The sequence below is a fragment of the Hemitrygon akajei genome, chromosome 2 (genome assembly GCF_048418815.1).
Source record: "Hemitrygon akajei chromosome 2, sHemAka1.3, whole genome shotgun sequence".
Lineage (NCBI taxonomy): Eukaryota > Metazoa > Chordata > Chondrichthyes > Myliobatiformes > Dasyatidae > Hemitrygon > Hemitrygon akajei.
The window spans coordinates 180,831,074-180,848,145 of NC_133125.1; the positions used below are offsets into that span (position 1 = coordinate 180,831,074).

At 43.0% G+C, this 17,072-nt stretch overlaps 1 protein-coding gene across 3 annotated transcripts; it reads left to right on the forward strand.

The window, feature by feature from the left end:
* Positions 1-240: 240 nt before the first annotated feature.
* Positions 241-16,629, forward strand: LOC140718935 (E3 ubiquitin-protein ligase TRIM39-like). Of its 3 annotated transcripts, none has more exons than XM_073033236.1 (6): positions 241-900; positions 8,745-8,840; positions 9,957-10,190; positions 10,279-10,301; positions 10,881-10,993; positions 13,520-16,629. In XM_073033236.1, the coding sequence occupies exons 1-6, from the start codon at positions 490-492 to the stop codon at positions 14,104-14,106; spliced, it is 1,464 nt and encodes a 487-aa protein (XP_072889337.1). In that variant the 5' UTR covers positions 241-489; the 3' UTR covers positions 14,107-16,629. The 3 variants fall into 3 exon arrangements, with proteins under 3 accessions (XP_072889337.1, XP_072889338.1, XP_072889347.1); XM_073033237.1 differs by having other exon boundaries at positions 10,959-10,993; XM_073033246.1 differs by lacking the exon at positions 10,881-10,993 and having other exon boundaries at positions 13,520-13,725.
* The last annotated feature ends 443 nt before the right edge of the window (positions 16,630-17,072 follow it).

Genomic DNA, 17,072 nt, shown 5'->3' on the forward strand with positions numbered 1-17,072 from the left:
TTTTACCTCTTCCACCTATCACGACTTCTACTTCTTACCACTCATGCCCACCAGCTACCTTACCCTACTCCAAGTTTCAACTACCTTCTGCCAGTTTGTACTCCTTACTCTACCGCACCTTCTAATTCTGTCTTCTTCCACCTTCTTTCCCAGTCCTGAAACATCGACTGTTTGTTCCTCTCCATAGATGTGGGGCTTCGACCTGTACAGACAATTCCCCTCCCTCCGACTCAGTTTCCAGCTCAGAGGCTCCTCGATCCGCTGAATGCCTCCAGCAGTGTACTTGTTCAATGACGTGTATTGTTTTCTTCACGATGATTCTCTATGCGAACTTGGTTCGCTGCCAGCCGGTTCATAGTTCAGTGGTGACTCAGAGGAAACATGCAAACACTTTAGATTTTTTTTGAACCTCGGGATGATTTGTAAAAGAACAAATGTTTCCGGAATCAAAACTGAAAGCAGAAGAGCAGATAATGAACAAGCTGGACGATGGCGTCCGGAAAACTGATCGCGGGACTATGCCAGGAGCTAATATGTCCCCTCTGTTTTGAGTTGTTCACCGATCCGGTATCTCTAGAGTGTGACCACTGCTTCTGTGGATCCTGCATCTCTCAGGTTTGGGAGAACGTCCTGGGAGATGTCTCCTGCCCCCAGTGTCAGCAGGTATTCACCCAGCGGAATACAAGACCCTCCCGAACCTTGGGCAACGTCGCAGAGCAGCTCCGGCGTTTGAGCGTGAGGGTGAAGCAGCGGGAACTGGAACTGTTCTGCCGCGAACATGACGAGAAGCTGAAACTGTTCTGCGAAGAGGAGCTGGAGTTGATCTGTGCGGACTGCTGGAACTCTCAGCACCAGACCCACAGCGTGATCACTGTCAAGGCTGCAGCCAAGAAGTACAAGGTAAACGTATCGCAGAGGAGAATGGGAGGGGGAAATGGGGACCGAGAGGCAAGATAAGCGAATGATGAAAAAAAGTCAAGAGGTGAAGAAGCTGGTGAGAGAAACAGGACATTACATTTGCCTTCCTCACCACAGACCAACCTGCAAATTAACCTTTAGGGAATCCTGATCAAATACACCCGTCCCTTTGAACCTCAGTAGTTCTTTGTATTTTCTCTTCATTTAGAAAGTAGTCAACCCTTCCATTTCTTCTACCAAACTGCAAGACTATACACTTCCTGAACACTGTATTCCATCTGCCATTTTTTTTGCGCATTCTCCTAATCAATGTCTTTCTGTTGCCTCTCTACTTTCTCAAAACTATCTGCCACTACACATGTTTTCAGATTGTCTGTAAACTTTACAACAAAGCCATCAATGCCATCATCCAAATCATTGACATATAACATTGAAAGAATCAACCCCGATGCAGAATTCTGTGGCACCATCAGCCAGCTATAAGAGGCTCCCTTTATTCCCACCATTTTCCAATTCACCACTGCTTTATTCATGTTAGATCCTCTCCTGTGATGCCATTGGCTCATAGCTTGTTAAGCAGCCACATGTGAGGTACTTTGACAAAGGCCTTCTGAAAAGTCCACAACATCAGTTGAGTCTCCTTTGTCTATCGTGCTTGTTATTTCTTCAAAGAATTCTAACAGATTTTGTCAGGCAAGATTTTCCCTTGAGGAAACCAGACAGAACATGGACTATTTTATCATGCACCCTCAAGTACCCTGAGAGCTCATCATTAATAATCGACTCCAACACCTTCCCAACCACTGAGACCAGACGAACTGGCCTATAGTTTCCTTTCTTCTACGCCTCTCACTTCTTGAAGAGTGGAGTGACATTTGTACATTTCCAGTCTTCCAGAACCATTCCAGAATCTAGCGATTCTTCAAAGGTTATTACTCATAACCCCAGGATCACTTCAGCCACCTCCTTCAGAATTCTTGGGTGTGCACCATCTGGTCCAGGTAACTTATTTACCTTCAGACCTCTCAGCTTCCCAAAAACCTTCTCTCTAGTTATGGTAGCTTCAAACACTTCATGACACCTTATATCTGGAACTTCCATTAAACTGCTGGTGTCTTCCACCGGGAATGCAAAGTACTTATTCAGTTCATCTACCATTTCGTTGAATCCCATTACTACCTCAGCAGCATCAATTTCCACCAGTCCAATATTCAGTCTCATCTTTCTTTTTCACTTTTTCTCTCTGAAGAAACTTTTGGTATCTATTTTAATATTATTGGTTAGCTTAGTCTTGTGATCCATCTACAACTTGTTAGTGACTTTTTAGTTATTTCCTCTTGGTTTTTAAAATCCTCTAACTGACCGCTAATTTTTGCTCTATTATTTTCCCTCTCTTTGGCTTTTATGTTGGCTTTGACTTCTCTTGGTAACTCCAGTTGGGTCATTTTTCCTGTTGAACATTCTCCCTCTTTGGGATGTATATATCCTGTGCCTTCCTAATTGTTTCCAGAACAAAGATGAACAAAGGGAACTTGAGGTTCAAATCCATACATCCCTCAATGACACTGCACAGGTTGATAGGGTAGTTAAGAAGGCCTATGGGATGCTAGGCTTCATTAACAGGGGGATTGAGTTCAAGAGTAGAAAAGTCATGTTGCAACTCTACAAATCTCTGGTGAGATTGCACTTAGAGTATTGTGTTCAGTTCTGGTCACCTCATTATAGGAAGGATGTGAACGCTATCGAGAGGGTGCAGAGGAGATTTACCAGGATGTTGCCTGGTTTAGAGAACAAGTCATATGAAGTAAGGTTAGCAGAGCTGGGACTTTTCTCTTTGGAACGTAGAAGAATAAGAGGGGACTTGATAGAGGTCTACAAGATTGTGAGAGGCATAGATAGGGTGGATAGTCAGTACCTGTTTCACAGGGCACCAATAGCAAACACCAGAGGACATGTATAAAAATTTAAGGGTGGGAAGTTTAGGGGAGATATCAGGGGTAAGTTTATATATATATATATATATATATATACATATACACAGAGGGCTCTGAGTGCCTGGAATGACTTGCCAGGGATGGTGGTGGAGGCTAAAACATTAGGGGTATTTAAGAGCCTCATGGACAGGCACATGGATGAAAGAAAAATGGAGGGTTATGGGGTAGTGTGGGTTTAGTACATTTTTAAGGATTATATGGGTCGGCACAACATGGAGGGCTGAAGGGCCTGTACTGTGCTGTAGTGTTCTATGGTTCTATGGTTAACTTCCAGATTTTGCTGCTCAGCTATCATCCCCGCCAATGTTCCTTTCCCAATCAATTCTGGCCAAATGTTCTCTCATGCCTCTGTAATTCCTTTTACTCAACTGTAGTACTGATACATTTGATTTTAGCTTCACCTTCCCAAATTTCTGAGTAAATTCCATCATATGAGTCCTGCCGAAGGGTTTCGGCCTGAAACATCGACTGTACATTTTTTCATAGATGCTGCTTGGCCTGATGAGTTCCTCCAGCATTTTGTGTGTGTTGCTCAGGTTTCCAGATTTTTTTTCTTGTTTGCGATTCAATCATATTATAATCACTTTTCCCTTAAGCACTCTACTCAATTCTGTTCATTGCACCTAATCCAGAATAGGTGATCCCCTAATGGAAACAACTATGAGCTGCACTAACAAGCCATCTCATAGGCATTCTACAAATTCCCTCTCCTAGAATCCATCACCAACCAGGTTTTCCCAATAAAAGTACCCCATGACTATTGTAGCATTGCCTTTTTAGCATGCATTTTTTATCTTCCTTTGTAATTGTTAGACCACATTGTTACTACTGTTTGGGGGTCTGTATACAACTCTCATCAGGGTCTTTTAATCCTTACAGATCATTAGCTCTATTCATAATCATTGATTCCCCCTTCCCCCTCCTGTGACCCACTTGTCCATCTCCCATGGCCCTGGTGTGACCACCTGCCTATAACTCTTCTCTATCACCTCCTTGCTCTCCCTGACCAGGTGAAGGTCGTCGAGCTGCATTTCCGTTTCCCTAACTCGGTCCCTCAGGAGCTGCAGCTCAACACATCTGGTGCAGATATGGCTGTCCAGGAGGCTGAGACACTCCAGGACCCCCCACATCTGACACTGAGCACAGAAAACTGGCCTCACACACATACTTCCTACAAATTCTCGTCCCATTACCGCTTAATCATTCATAATTCACTGATGAAGGAAGAGCAGTGGATGTAGTGTATATGGATTTCAGCAAGGCATTTGATAAGGTACCTCATGCAAGGCTTATTGAGAAAGTGAGGAGGCATGGGATCCAAGGGGTCATTGCTTTGTGGATCCAGAACTGGCTTGCCCACAGAAGGCAAAGTGTGGTTGTAGACGGGTCATGTTCTGCATGGAGGTCGATCACCAGTGGAGTGCCTCAGGGATCTGTTCTGGGACCCTTACTCTTTGTGATTTTTATAAATGACCTGAATGAGGAAGTGGAGGGATGGGTTAGTAAGTTAGCTGATGACACGTGGTTCGAAGTGTTGTGGATAGTATGGAAGGCTGTCTGAGGTTACAGTGGGACACTGATAGGATGCAAAACTGGGCTGAGAAGTGGCTGATGAAGTTCAGCCCAGATGAGTGTGAAGTGGTTAATTTCAGTAGGTCAAATATGATGGCAGAATATAGTATTAATGGTAAGTCTCTTGGCAGTGTGGAGGATCAAAGTGATCTTGGGGTCCGAGGGCATTGGACAGTCAAAGCAGCTACCCAGGTTGACTCTGTGGTTAAGAAGGCGTATGGTGTATTGGCCTTCATCTAATCGTGGAATTGAATTTAGGATCCAAGAGGTAATGTTATAGCTATACAGGACCCTGGTCAGACCCCACTTTGAGTACTGTGCTCAGTTCTGGTCGCCTCACTACAGGAAGGATGTAGAAACCATAGAAAAGGTGCAGAGGAGGTTTACAAGGATGTTGCCTGGATTGGGGAGCATGCTTTATGAGAATAGGTTGAGTGAACTCAGCCTTTTCTCCTTGGAGCGAAGGAGGACAAGAGGTGACGTGGAGAGGTGTACAAGATGATGAGAGGCATTGATCGTGTGGATAGTCAGAGGCTTTATCCCAGGGCTGAAATGATTGCCACAAGAGAACACAGGTTTAAGGTGCTGGGGAGTAGGTACAGAGGAGATGTCAGGAGTAAATTTTTTACTCAGAGAGCGGAGAGTGCATGGAATGGGCTGCTGGTAAAGGTGGTGGAGGTGGATTCAATAGGGTCTTTTAAGAGGCTTTAGGTAGGTACACAGAGCTTAGTAAAATAGAGGGCTATAGGTAAGCCTAGTAATCTCTAAGGTAAGGACATGTTCGGCACAACTTTGTGGGCTGAAGGGCCTGCATTGTGCTGTAGGTTTTCTATGTTTCTATGGAGCAGGCCTTCTGGACCACAGTGTTACTTGACAAATAGTTACTTTCTCCCAAGCTGTCAGGCTGATCAAAACCTCCACCCATTAACTAACCCTATGACACCACTCAGCACCACTAACTTATCATTTCCTGTCAGAGTTACTTCATGTAGAGATATTCCTGTACTTAGCGTCACTTTATTTACATACCCTATGTAGATAAGTTAATCTTATGTATTTATTCTTTGAACAATATGTTCTTTGTGCTTATTGTGTTTTATCCTGTATCGGATCTGGAATATAATTTGTTTCATTTTCCTTTACACTGGTGTGCAGATGAATGACAGTAAACAAGCTTGAGTCTTGAATCTTGAAACTTGAGACTAATTAAATTAGTACTTGTGCACCTAATGAAACTAAATTGTGTTCATGTTCCTCCATTCTCTGCACATCCATATCCCTATCCAAGAGTTTTTTAAAATCCTCTATCAGACTTACAACTTCTGGCAGAGCATTCCAGGCACCCACCACTCTCGAAAATAAATCTTGCCGGCACATCTTCTTTGAATTTACACTCTCTCATATTAAATTCATGCCCTCTTGCATTAAACATTAGCTATTAATTCTATCCGTTTCTTGACGGGCTCAAAAGGACATCATTTTGCTGAGAATTCAATGCATTGGGTTATTTGGTGGCAATAACATACAGACCAAAGGCATTTTGGAAATTTAAATGGTAAAATAAGTGAAAGTGGTCGAGGAGGTTCAATTGTGATATTAGAATCATAGAGTACACCAGCATGGGAACTGGCCCTTCAGCCCCTCTTCTCCTTGCCAAACTATTATTCCAGCTTGTCCTAGTGATCTGTACTGGGAACATAGCCCTCAATACCCCTCTTGTCCATACACTTACCCAGCATCTCTTAAATGTTAAAATCAAACTCACATCCTTGATTTCCAATGGTAGCTCGTTCCACACTTCAATGTCTGAGTGAAGAAATTATCCCTCATGTTCCTCCTAGAAAGGGTTTTGAGGTCTGGGTACAAATGGATGGGCTTAGTTAGATGATTGGGTCACCATTGGGCCTGTTTCTGTGTTGTAGTTCTCAGTGACTCAAAGTATTTAGACATTAGAATGTGGAACTAAGCTACTTCCTTAATCTGCTACTGTTCTTCTTGTGAATGTGCTGTTGGGGAGGGCGTTTCTGGATTTAGATCCACTGACAATGAAGGATCGACAAAGTTGTTTCAAATTAGGTGGGTGTACAACAGAGATGGGGAATCCTGAGGAATAGGACAGTGGGGAGACGGGGGAACTGAGGGAAGAGGAGGTGGATTGCAAGTTAACAAGGAGACCACAGAGAGTCTGATTTACTTTTCCACCAAGTTGAAAACACAGAATTAAAAACTTTCCTCATTCTGTTCACACTCTTCCTGGTTGTGCAATGCACCGGCTGGGTCTACAGCCTTACACAACCTCTGGTCTTGGCCTTCTTTCATATGCACACTGCATAATGACAATGGAATAATATGATGAAGCATTTTTACTGAAGATTTATGTCCAACCCCTCTCTCCCTTACCTGAATGGGGAAGATGACTTAACTCTCCTGCCTTCCAAAATTCTTCGAGATCATCACCCTTGTTTCTTAGGGATATTCCTTTAAACTCACCTCTGATCTAGTATTTGGTGCCCCATTCTAATGCCTTCTTCCCTGCCTTAAGACTGGGTTTGACCTGATTACTCAGCTTTAAAATTCCTTGGATGCTTATATTATTTTGCAAATCACATCTCTGCCATATCTCAGTGTTTAACCAACTATTATATAAACAAAGAGCAAATTCAGAAATCAGAGTTGCGCAAGGATTTAGGATTTCAAGAGCAGAATTCCCTAAGTGGTTACCTTGCAGACTGAGCCAGTTGTAAGGTGGGCAAATGCAATATTCACATTTATTTCCTGAAGAACAGAAGATAAAGGCAAGAATGTAAAGCTGAGACTTTGTGATGTGCAGGCCAGACCACATTTAGCGTATTGTGAACCACTATCTAAATAAAAAGCTTGCATTGGAGAGCATCAGAAAAGATTTATGAGAATAATTCTGGGAAAGAAGGGGATAACATATGAGGAGCATTTGATAGCTCTGGGCCTGTACTTCCTTGAGTTTAGCAGAATTTGTGTGGGGGTGGGATCTAATTGCAACTCACCGAATATTGCCGAAAATCTAAAAGCCTAGATAGAGTAGACATGGGGAGGACATTTCCAATAGTGGGAGAGTCTGGGACCAAAGGGCTCAGCCTCAGAATACAAGGACACCCCTTTAAAACAAAGATGAAGATAAACTTCTTCAGCCAGAGGGTGGTGAATGAATGCATAAGCAGACTTGATCAGCGGAATGTCTTAATTTCCCCGTGTCTTAATATCTTTGGAATGTATGAAGTACCTATTTTAGTGTCTTTGTATAAATAGAATGTCCAATTATTCATGTATTTTGTGTTTTCAATATCTGTCCATAAATTTTTCTATTTTCTTACATCAGGGACAAAGGTCATTTGGCCTTTTGTTCAAGTTCAATTTTAAATGCCATTGAACCATTCACATGAATACAGCCAAGCAAAAGAGTGTTCCTTTGTGGCCAACGTACAGAACACAGTACCAACAGTAATGCGCAGCACACATATAATTATGATACAGAAAAAAAACATACAGTGACACAATACAATAATATGAATAATAATAATATAGCCCAAGTCTTTGCCATGGCCTGTAGACTGATGGTGCATGGAAGTTGTCCTGGAGCCACATTTCTGCAAACCCTTAGCAGTTACTCATCTCGCACAAGCATAGCTGCAGATAAATAAAATCCTCAGTGCCTTTCAGCTGCCATCAATTCCCCCACTTATTTTTAATCACATACCACTGATAGTCCCAGTGTTTATTGGTCTGTTTTGAGTGCCAATGTAGTTGCCCGTGTATGTCAGCCAGCCTGGTGTTTGTTCATATATATGGGGTGACCCAGTATTTGTGTGGATAGTTTGAGGTTGTGTGTGTTTTTGTACATCTATTGGGTACACCAGTACGTGTAAATGTGCTTGCTAGTGTTTATCTATAATTATAATATTGGACATCCCAATACTTATAAAAATATTTTTGGATTGCTGGTGTTTGTCTATTATATCTCCCTTAAATATTTAAAGGGTACTGTATATTAGTGATGCAAATATCCAGATATCAATTGAGCATATTTCACTGGTGGGCTATAGCTGTATCCTTAATCCTGGTATCAAGGTAAGTTTAGTGGAAAATTAAGTGTACCTGTACAAGATTGTATCTTTCGCTGCTGACTACCATAACAAAGACTGAATTGATTATATTTTGACCGGTACACTGACCATGTAACAAACCATAATCATTTACACATCTTGAAAACACCAAATGTTTCAGGGCAGACTAGAAGCTGTTTCGGATTTACTGAAAAGGAAAATGGAGAGCCTTACTAAAAGAAAAATGAAAGAGGAAGCAATGCTGGGAGAGCCAAAGGTAAATCCAATCCACTTTTAATGATCTTACTGTGAATTAATTCAAAGAATTTAGCCATCAGTAGAAGGGCTAGATTTGCCGCCAATGTCTGGTGCTCTAACTGGTATTACTATCCATGCTGAGATCCAGGGTAATGTCCACATCCAGTTATTTAATTGCTCAAGAGCACCAGGGTGTGATTCCTAATGTGGGCCTTTCTGAATTTTAAAATAGTCTTTAGACATAACGAAGATATATGTTGTATGAAATCAAAGAAATCCTGCCAAAAAAATATTAAACATTGTTTTACATTCATAGCACTATTGCCTCTCATGTCGTTCCCTGAATTGATATCACTTTCAATATTCAAGGGTCTCCACATCAAGATCAACCCCTCCATGTGAGGCAGTGCAAGAACCCAAGATTGTGTTCTGTCCCACAGCTTCTTAACATTAGCTTCACCAAGCTTCAGTGCATCCATCAGCATGTACTCCAGTAGCCTGGAATATGCCAAAATGAGTCACAATATGTAAGTGGGTGTTTGAAGAGTTACTGGATCTGGATTTGCAAAAGGATCCCCCTGCTCTTCTGTAGCATCACCTTCAGAGTCACTGAGAGCTTTGAGAGCTAAGTTGCTTCGCCATTCTATAGTCTGACAGCGGGAACACTGCACCAACACCAAAACAATATACCAGTTAACGGAGGCAAGTCAAGCACTGCTGTGTCCATGTATTCTGAGATATCAGGAGGAAGAAATCGCTGCAAATCAACAAAATGCTTGGATCTTACCAAAGAAACAAAATATATTATGAGGAAGAAAAATGTCATAGAATCATACAGCACAAACAAGCCCTTCACTCCAACTCATCCTTGCCAACCATCACCTACCTCAGCTGGTCTTATTTGTCTGTGTTTGCCCCAAATCCATATAAAACCTCCTATCCATGTACCTGTCTGAATGTCTTTTAAATGTTACTGGGTTCAGCTTACTTCAGACTCCGCAAAAGAGTTCATGGAAGCTGCAGCTCATCTTCTGTTGAAACTGTGGTTTCCCAGGTCATAATAACATGTGACAGAACTTCTTCAAGTTAGTCGATCTTTACTGTTGCTTGTGCTTTTCCTCCTCATTCTCTGCAGGTGTGGGTGGAGCAAGTGACAGATGAAATTGGAGCAGAATTCGAGAGGATGCACAATTTCCTGAAAGAGCAGGAAGAGATCTTGAGACATCAAATAAAAGAGGATGAGAAAAAAATGTTGAAGAAACTGAAGGAGAGAGTGAAGGAAATCGAGGATGAAATGTCATCTACTGAGATCAAAATCTCTGAGATACAAGCACACCTAGAGACTAGTGATGACACCAATATGATGAAGGTAGCTAGTAATATGGAACTAAGTTTGGCTGATTTCAGAACTACGTCTGCTTGATTCTAATCACTGTCCTTTGTCTTTCTCTGTTTAGGACATTAAAGACATTCTATGCAGGTGCGTCCATCTCATTGTCTGTTCTTGCCATGTACTTATTCTGTTGTTGTTTCCTATGTAGAATCCCACCTCTGCCCCCGTAAATTTCTATAGATGTACATTTGGAGAGCATTCTGATTGGGTGCATCATCATGTGGTATGGAGGGCCCAATGCGCAGGACTGAAAGAGACTGCAAAGTGTTGACCCAGGTAGCTCCATCACAGGCACAACCCTGTCCACCACTGAGGGCATTTTGAAGAGAAGGTGCCTCAAAAATGGGAAAGAAATATCACTAAGGATCCTCACCATCTGCAACATGCTCTCTTCTAATGACTGCCATCAAGGAGAAGAAGCCTGATGACACATACTCAATGTTTTGTAGCAGTTTTTCCCTTCTACAGTCAAATGTCTGAGCAGCCCAGGAACCTATGAATACTACCTCACTATACCTCTTTTGGACTTTTTATTTATTCTAACACATTAAATGTTATGTCTTGCACTGTACTGCTGCCACAAAACAACATATTTCACAGCATATGTCAATCATAATAAACCTAATTCTGATTCTGGTGTATGCACCATGTCGTGTCTTTCCCAAGATGTACTGTTGACCAAGTAAGAGTAGGTGAAGAGGAGTTGAGCAGAGAAACCTTCACCGAACCCTTCCATTCTTTCAGAGTGTGGAAAGCCATGAGGAGAATAATTGAACCAGGTAAAACTGACTGGACTCTCCTATTCTCTGTTTGCCATGAGAATGAGTGTGTTATTTGTGTTAAATACTCAATCTTTCAACTGAATATTTAATCTGCCAGCCAGGACATTGAGTATAGTAGCAGGGACGCCATGTTACTACTGTCCAAGACATTCGTGAGACTGTGTTAGGAATGCAGTGTGCAGATTTGGTTGACTGGGTGAAGATGGATGTCATTAAGCTGGAAAGGATGTAGAAAATATTCAGAAGGATATTACTGGGACTGGAGTGTTTGTGTTAAAAGGTAAGACAGGATAGCCTGTAGCTGTTTTCTCTGGGGTGAAAGAGACTGAGGGATGACATTATGGAGGTTTGTAAAATCATGAGGTTGTAGGGGGCTCTGGATAGAGGTAGTACACTTGATGTTTGGCAGCTGCACCCTACCTAATAGGGTGGACAGGCATCGCTGGTCTTCATCCACCTCCAGAAGTTTTCATGTTTACCTCCATGTGGCACATTGTGGTAATCCATTTCAGCTGGCAGGCTAAATGACATGAGGACATGGTGTTAGCACGGCACCACTGTTTAAAGGACCTCTTCAACAAAAACACCAGCCAGGGCATATGAGTACCCCAAAGATCTACAGTGGCCATGTGGCCAAGACCAGGGTGAGCCTCCGAATTGGAGAACATTGGCTGTTGTCTGATCTGGAGAGATCCAGGTCTCACAAGCCCAAGACACATGAAAGTGCCCCTACAACAGATAGGCAGCTTGTGGGATTTGAATGGAACCAAAAAATCATAAGGGGCATGGATAAATTAAATGGACTCATGGTAGGGATATATACAGCTCTAAAGTTAGGGTAATATAAAGAGTTTAAATGGGAAGGTAAAGATTTAAATGAGGTTCTGACATCTTTTTCAGACATAGGGTGGTGGATGTCCCATGCATAAAAAGAATGGCATTGGTTTGGGAATGTCCATTGATGATCACAGTGATGGAAATGTCCACTGATGATCACAGTGATGGAAATTGAATAGTTGCCTCTTCATTTTAAACAGGCAGTCAAGCTGATTGTTCTCTTTGATCAATAAGTCACTCAGTTAATGGATGGAGGTTGATAACAGAATCAGAATCAGATTTTAATCACCAAGTACCTATGCACATACAAGGAATTTACTTCCGGCAGATGTTGTCTCTCTGCTCATAACAATAATAATGATAAATATAAATGAAAATATAGATTATACATACAGGTAGTGCAATCCAAGTAATAGATAGCCGACAGTTAACCGGCAGTTAACTGTTCAGCAAAGTGACCGCAGTAGGGAAAAAACTTCTCCAGTGCCTATTAGTCTTAGTCTGGAGGGATCTGAAGCGCCTACCAGACGGAAGCAGATATAAGAGTATAAGCTAGTGGAGGGAGCTGGAAGTTTAAAAAAAAAGCTACAAATGCTGTAAAGCTGGTGGGGGTGGTAGGGGTCAGGGTTGGGGCCGGGGTCCATTCTGTCGGAAAGAATGAATAGTCTTGTAGTGTCACTTAGTCATTCCTCAGAGGCCATGAAGGTAATTTGATGTCTAACCTCTTGTTTCTTTCTCTCCCTGGGGATCCAGCCATTCCTCTGCACCTGTCCCCAGTCCTTCGTGAGTGTAACATGACAGACAAATTGTGGCATGTTATTCTAAACAAGACAATGGTTAGGCTACACTTGGAGTATTGTGTTTAATCCTGATTGCCCTAGTTATAGGAAGGATGTGAGTGTTTTGGAAAAGGTGCTGTAGAGGTTCACCTGAAATAGAGGTTATAAAATATAATGAGAGGTTAGACAAATTCTTCTTGCAGTTTACCTTTATGGGTGGTCAGAGTGAACAGGAAATCATGCTGCTGCTTTATGGAAGCTCATATTTTGGCTCTTACCCTTATCTTCTCCTCATCTGCCTATCGCCTGCCTCTAGTGCCTCCTCCTTCCCTTTCTCCCATAGACCACTACCACTCCTATCATATTCCTTCTTCTTCAGCTGTTTCTATCTATCACCTTCACAGAAACATTTTACATAGTGTGGTAGAGTCTAGTAAAGGATTCCAAGGTTGTTGGTGGAAACAAACATACTGCAGCTGTTAGATGCATGAAAATACAGAGTATGGAAGGATTTTGGACCAAGCAGGAGCAGAAAAGATTTACTTTAAGTTGGCACTGAGTTCAGCACAGAAATCATGGGATAAATGTAAATTGGCAACTTTGTTTATTATTGCTACATGTGCTGATGAAAAACCTGTCTGTATGCTATATATATATATATAAATAACCTCTGCATGATAGAAGCTTGTTAGATGTTTGATGCTAAGGCCTGTTGTCATGCTGCACTGCTCCTTTCCCTATGTTAATTGGTAGAGAATCTCAATGAGCAATTGGCCTAATTTAGGTCCTTTGCTTAATAATGACTGAGGGATCATGAGACACTTTCCTTCTGCACTTGTCCTCCTCGCCTACCCATACCAGATGGTGTTTTGTGATTGTAACGTGTTCTTCTCCTGATTTATTCCAGTCCCAGAGCATCTCACTCTGGACCCAGAGACTGCAAACAGGCAGCTCCTACTGTCCCAGGACCTGGTTAGTGTGAAGCAAAGTGAGGAAGAGCAGGATGAGGAGGAAGACGTGCTCGATTCACCGGCCCGGTTCGATGTCTACCTGTGTGTTCTGAGCTCTCAGGGATTTACGTCTGGGCGACACTTCTGGGAGGTGGATCTTGGTCACAAAGTCCAGTGGGTTATTGGTGTCTGCAGAGAGTCTGCCAACAGGAAGGGTGACATTATAACCATTCCTTCACATGGTTACTGGGTCATAGGTTTGTTTGGCGAAAATGACTACAGAGCATCTACCTGCCAGGATGCTGTCATTCCAGTTGATAGAAAACTTTGCAAGCTGGGGGTTTACTTAGACTATGAAGGGGGTCGAGTGTCCTTTTACAATGCTGACAGGATGTCTCACCTGTACACTTTCAATGACACCTTCAATGAGAAACTTTACCCCATCTTCAACCCTTGCAATAACCTGACTGGCCGAAACTATGAACCGCTAATATTGTGCAGTCATTTGACAGCACTCAGTCATCATGTACAACACTGTGCGTAAAAGGAAGACAGTGAATGTTCCATCCCCTCTCTAAATCACAGTTCAACATTTACTCCCATGATGTTCAGCAGATCAAAGTCCTACAGCAGTGAAACAGATCTTTCACCAACTCAGTACATATTCCAATTTAATCAAATCAATAATCTTGAAAAAATTGCAGGGAAAATTTACAAGTATATTTCCTGAAATTGAGAAACTCAGTGATAGGAAATGGTTGAATGGGTTAGGACTTTATTACCTGGCATGCAGAAGAATGAGAAATATCGTATAGTGGTTTACACATTTATGAGGGGTATAGAGAGTGAATGAGTGCAGACTCTTTCCCCTCAGTTTTATTGAGTCAAACTAGAGGTCATAGTTTTAGGGTGAAAAGTGAAATATTTAAGGGAAATCTGAGGGAAAAAAATACTTCTATTAGAGGGAAAATGAGCGAAAATATGCAGATGCTGGAAATCCAAGCCACACACACAAAATGCTGGAGGAACTCAGCAGGCCTGGCAGCATCTATGAAACAAAGTACACTTGACGTTTTGGGCCGAGACCCTTCAGCCAGAGGTTAACTGTACCTTTTTCCATGGATGCCGCCTGGCCTGCTAAGTTCCTCAAGCATTTTGTGTGTTGCTTCTCTCAGAGGGAGGCGTAAGTGCAGAATTGGCTGCTAGTGGAAGTGATGGATGCAGGTTTATTTGAAACATTTAAGAGAAGTTTCCAAGAAGACTCCATGATGCTATAATACCAGATTCTTCCCCCATATTCCCATGTATTTTCCCATCTTTATACACAGTAGAAGCAATTTTCAGTGGTCAATTAAACTAATTGTGGGAATGAAACAGGAGCACTCAGAGGAAAGCCACAAATAGACAGGGAAAACCTGCAAATTCCACATACAGGAAGTGCTGGGGTTTGACATTGAACCAGCATTGCAGAGGCTGGGAAGTTGTGGCTTTGCTCACTGTGCCACCATGCCTCTCTACATTATACAACATTAAAAATGGTAGAGTTATTAAGTCAGACAACTCAGACAAAGGGCCTGTACTCATCTGAGTCTGAGAAAAATATCGAGTGTCTTATCTGTATTAATCCTATTTACCATGTATCTGGTCAGTAACCTTGAATTAATTACAGAGTATCAAGGCTCAGTGAGGTGAAGGTTTTTCCTTATCCCATGTCAATGTGAGATCTGAATATTTTCCACAGCTCTGTCTCTGAGTGTGCGAACATCCAATTGGATCTGTCAGGCTTCAGCACAATTTCCAGAATGGACATCAGCCAGGAGGAGATGGAGAAAAGGCAGCATCTATTTTCCTTACTACAAGTAGGAAGTGGTACGTTGATAGAGGAAGGTGCCAGATGACACTTTTTGATTTTCATCATCGTACTATTAAAAAATCGGTCTCAGTATATTAGTCAAGGGCATCCACCAGAGGTCATTCACCGACTCACCTGCACAACAGTGCAAAGCATCTTGTGGTGGTTCAGTCCGAAGTCCATGGTCTGGTCCGTGGACTCCGAACTCCGGGTTTTCCAGCGGTCTCTTGCTGCGGTTTGACTTAACCAGAAACATCTGAGGCTCATATTGGAACTGGGAATATAAGTGGCCCTGGAATTGAGTGTGGTTGGGGGTTGTCTTGTCAGAGGCTCATGGCACAAATGGCTAGAATAGGCTATTGCCATCCTTGGGGCTGTGTTGAAGAACCATGGCTTCTGGGAGCCTTGCTGGTAGTAGTTGGAGCTGTCATTGCAGTAGGGATTCAGCAGTTTCCTGGGCCAGCTGGATGGCTGTCAGCCACTCTGAGCTAGGTGGGAATCTGGTTGCTTCTGTAGCCAGCCAAGGCTGCTGGCTGTAATGGCTACTTGGAGCTACCCTGGTGCAAAGTGGAACTGTCTGTTGTTCTTTGGTGTTTGTCTCTTCCTGTCCTTGCCTCTGTGGGGTAAGTCAGACTGTTCTGCCGTTGCCCTGTGGGGGGAATCTGTCTTGTCTTGTCCTCACCTTGGGGTAAGTCAGGCTGTTCTGCTGTTGCCCTGCAGATGTTCCTGCCCTACCTTGGTGCAGAGTTACAGATAAGTCCTGGCTTGTTGGTGGATAAATCCTGGCTCTATGTCTGTGTACTGTCTGTCTCATGTCAGTGTCCTGTCAAAGATGAGACCTGGCTTGTTGGAGGGTAAGTCCCAGCTCTAGGTCTCTGTACTGTCGGTCTCATGTCAGTGTCCTGTCAAAGATGAGACCTGGCTTGTTGGAGGGTAAGTCCCAACTCTAGGTCTGTGTACTGTCGGTCTCATGTCAGTGTCCTGTCAAAGATGAGTCCTGGCTTGTCGGAGGGTAAGTCCCGGCTCTAGGTCTGTGTACTGTCTGTCTCATGTCAGTGTCCTGTCAAAGATGAGTCCTGGCTTGTTGGAGGATAAGTCCCAGCTCCATGTTGATGTGTAGTTCCTAGTCTTCCCCTAGCTCTAGCCTCCGAGTTCCCCAAACTCCAGGACCGCAGCCTCCAGCCAAGCCTCAGGACCCCAAGTCTCCACCTAAGCCTCGTCATGTCCTTGCCTGGGTTTGGGGGTCTGAGCCCGAGGCAAGACCCAGGTTCTGGGTCCTTGTCCAGTCTCGGGCTCGGAGTCCACCCCAGGCTCCTTGTTCCCAGTACCTCGTTCTGGTCCTGCTTCCTTTGCTTTGGCTGCATCCCATCCCATCCTTGGGTTCCGTTTAGTCCTGTTTCTGGGACTCCAATGTCTGTCCTGCAGTTGGGTCCCGATTCAACACCTGACTTATGACACATCTGACACCCAGGAAACACCATCTCAAAGGGATGGTGTGTTTGTTAGCAAGTAAACACCAATGCAAAAAAGAATCACTACAGCAGCACTCATGTAGCACTTCCAAGCTAATAACTTTTTAAAATGTAGCCAGAATTATAAAATAACTCTGACTAGCACTTGCACTGCAAGTTTACAGAAATGAATGTTGCTTTGCGGAC

What these genes read in the sequence shown, in the direction of transcription:
- LOC140718935 (XM_073033236.1), top strand. Translation starts at nt 490, where the DNA reads ATGGCGTCCGGAAAACTGATCGCGGGACTATGCCAGGAGCTAATATGT. An exon ending in CAATGCTGGGAGAGCCAAAG is followed by an intron (nt 8,841 to 9,956) that starts GTAAATCCAATC and finishes CATTCTCTGCAG; the next exon opens with GTGTGGGTGGAGCAAGTGAC. An exon ending in GAGGAGAATAATTGAACCAG is followed by an intron (nt 10,994 to 13,519) that starts GTAAAACTGACT and finishes GATTTATTCCAG; the next exon opens with TCCCAGAGCATCTCACTCTG.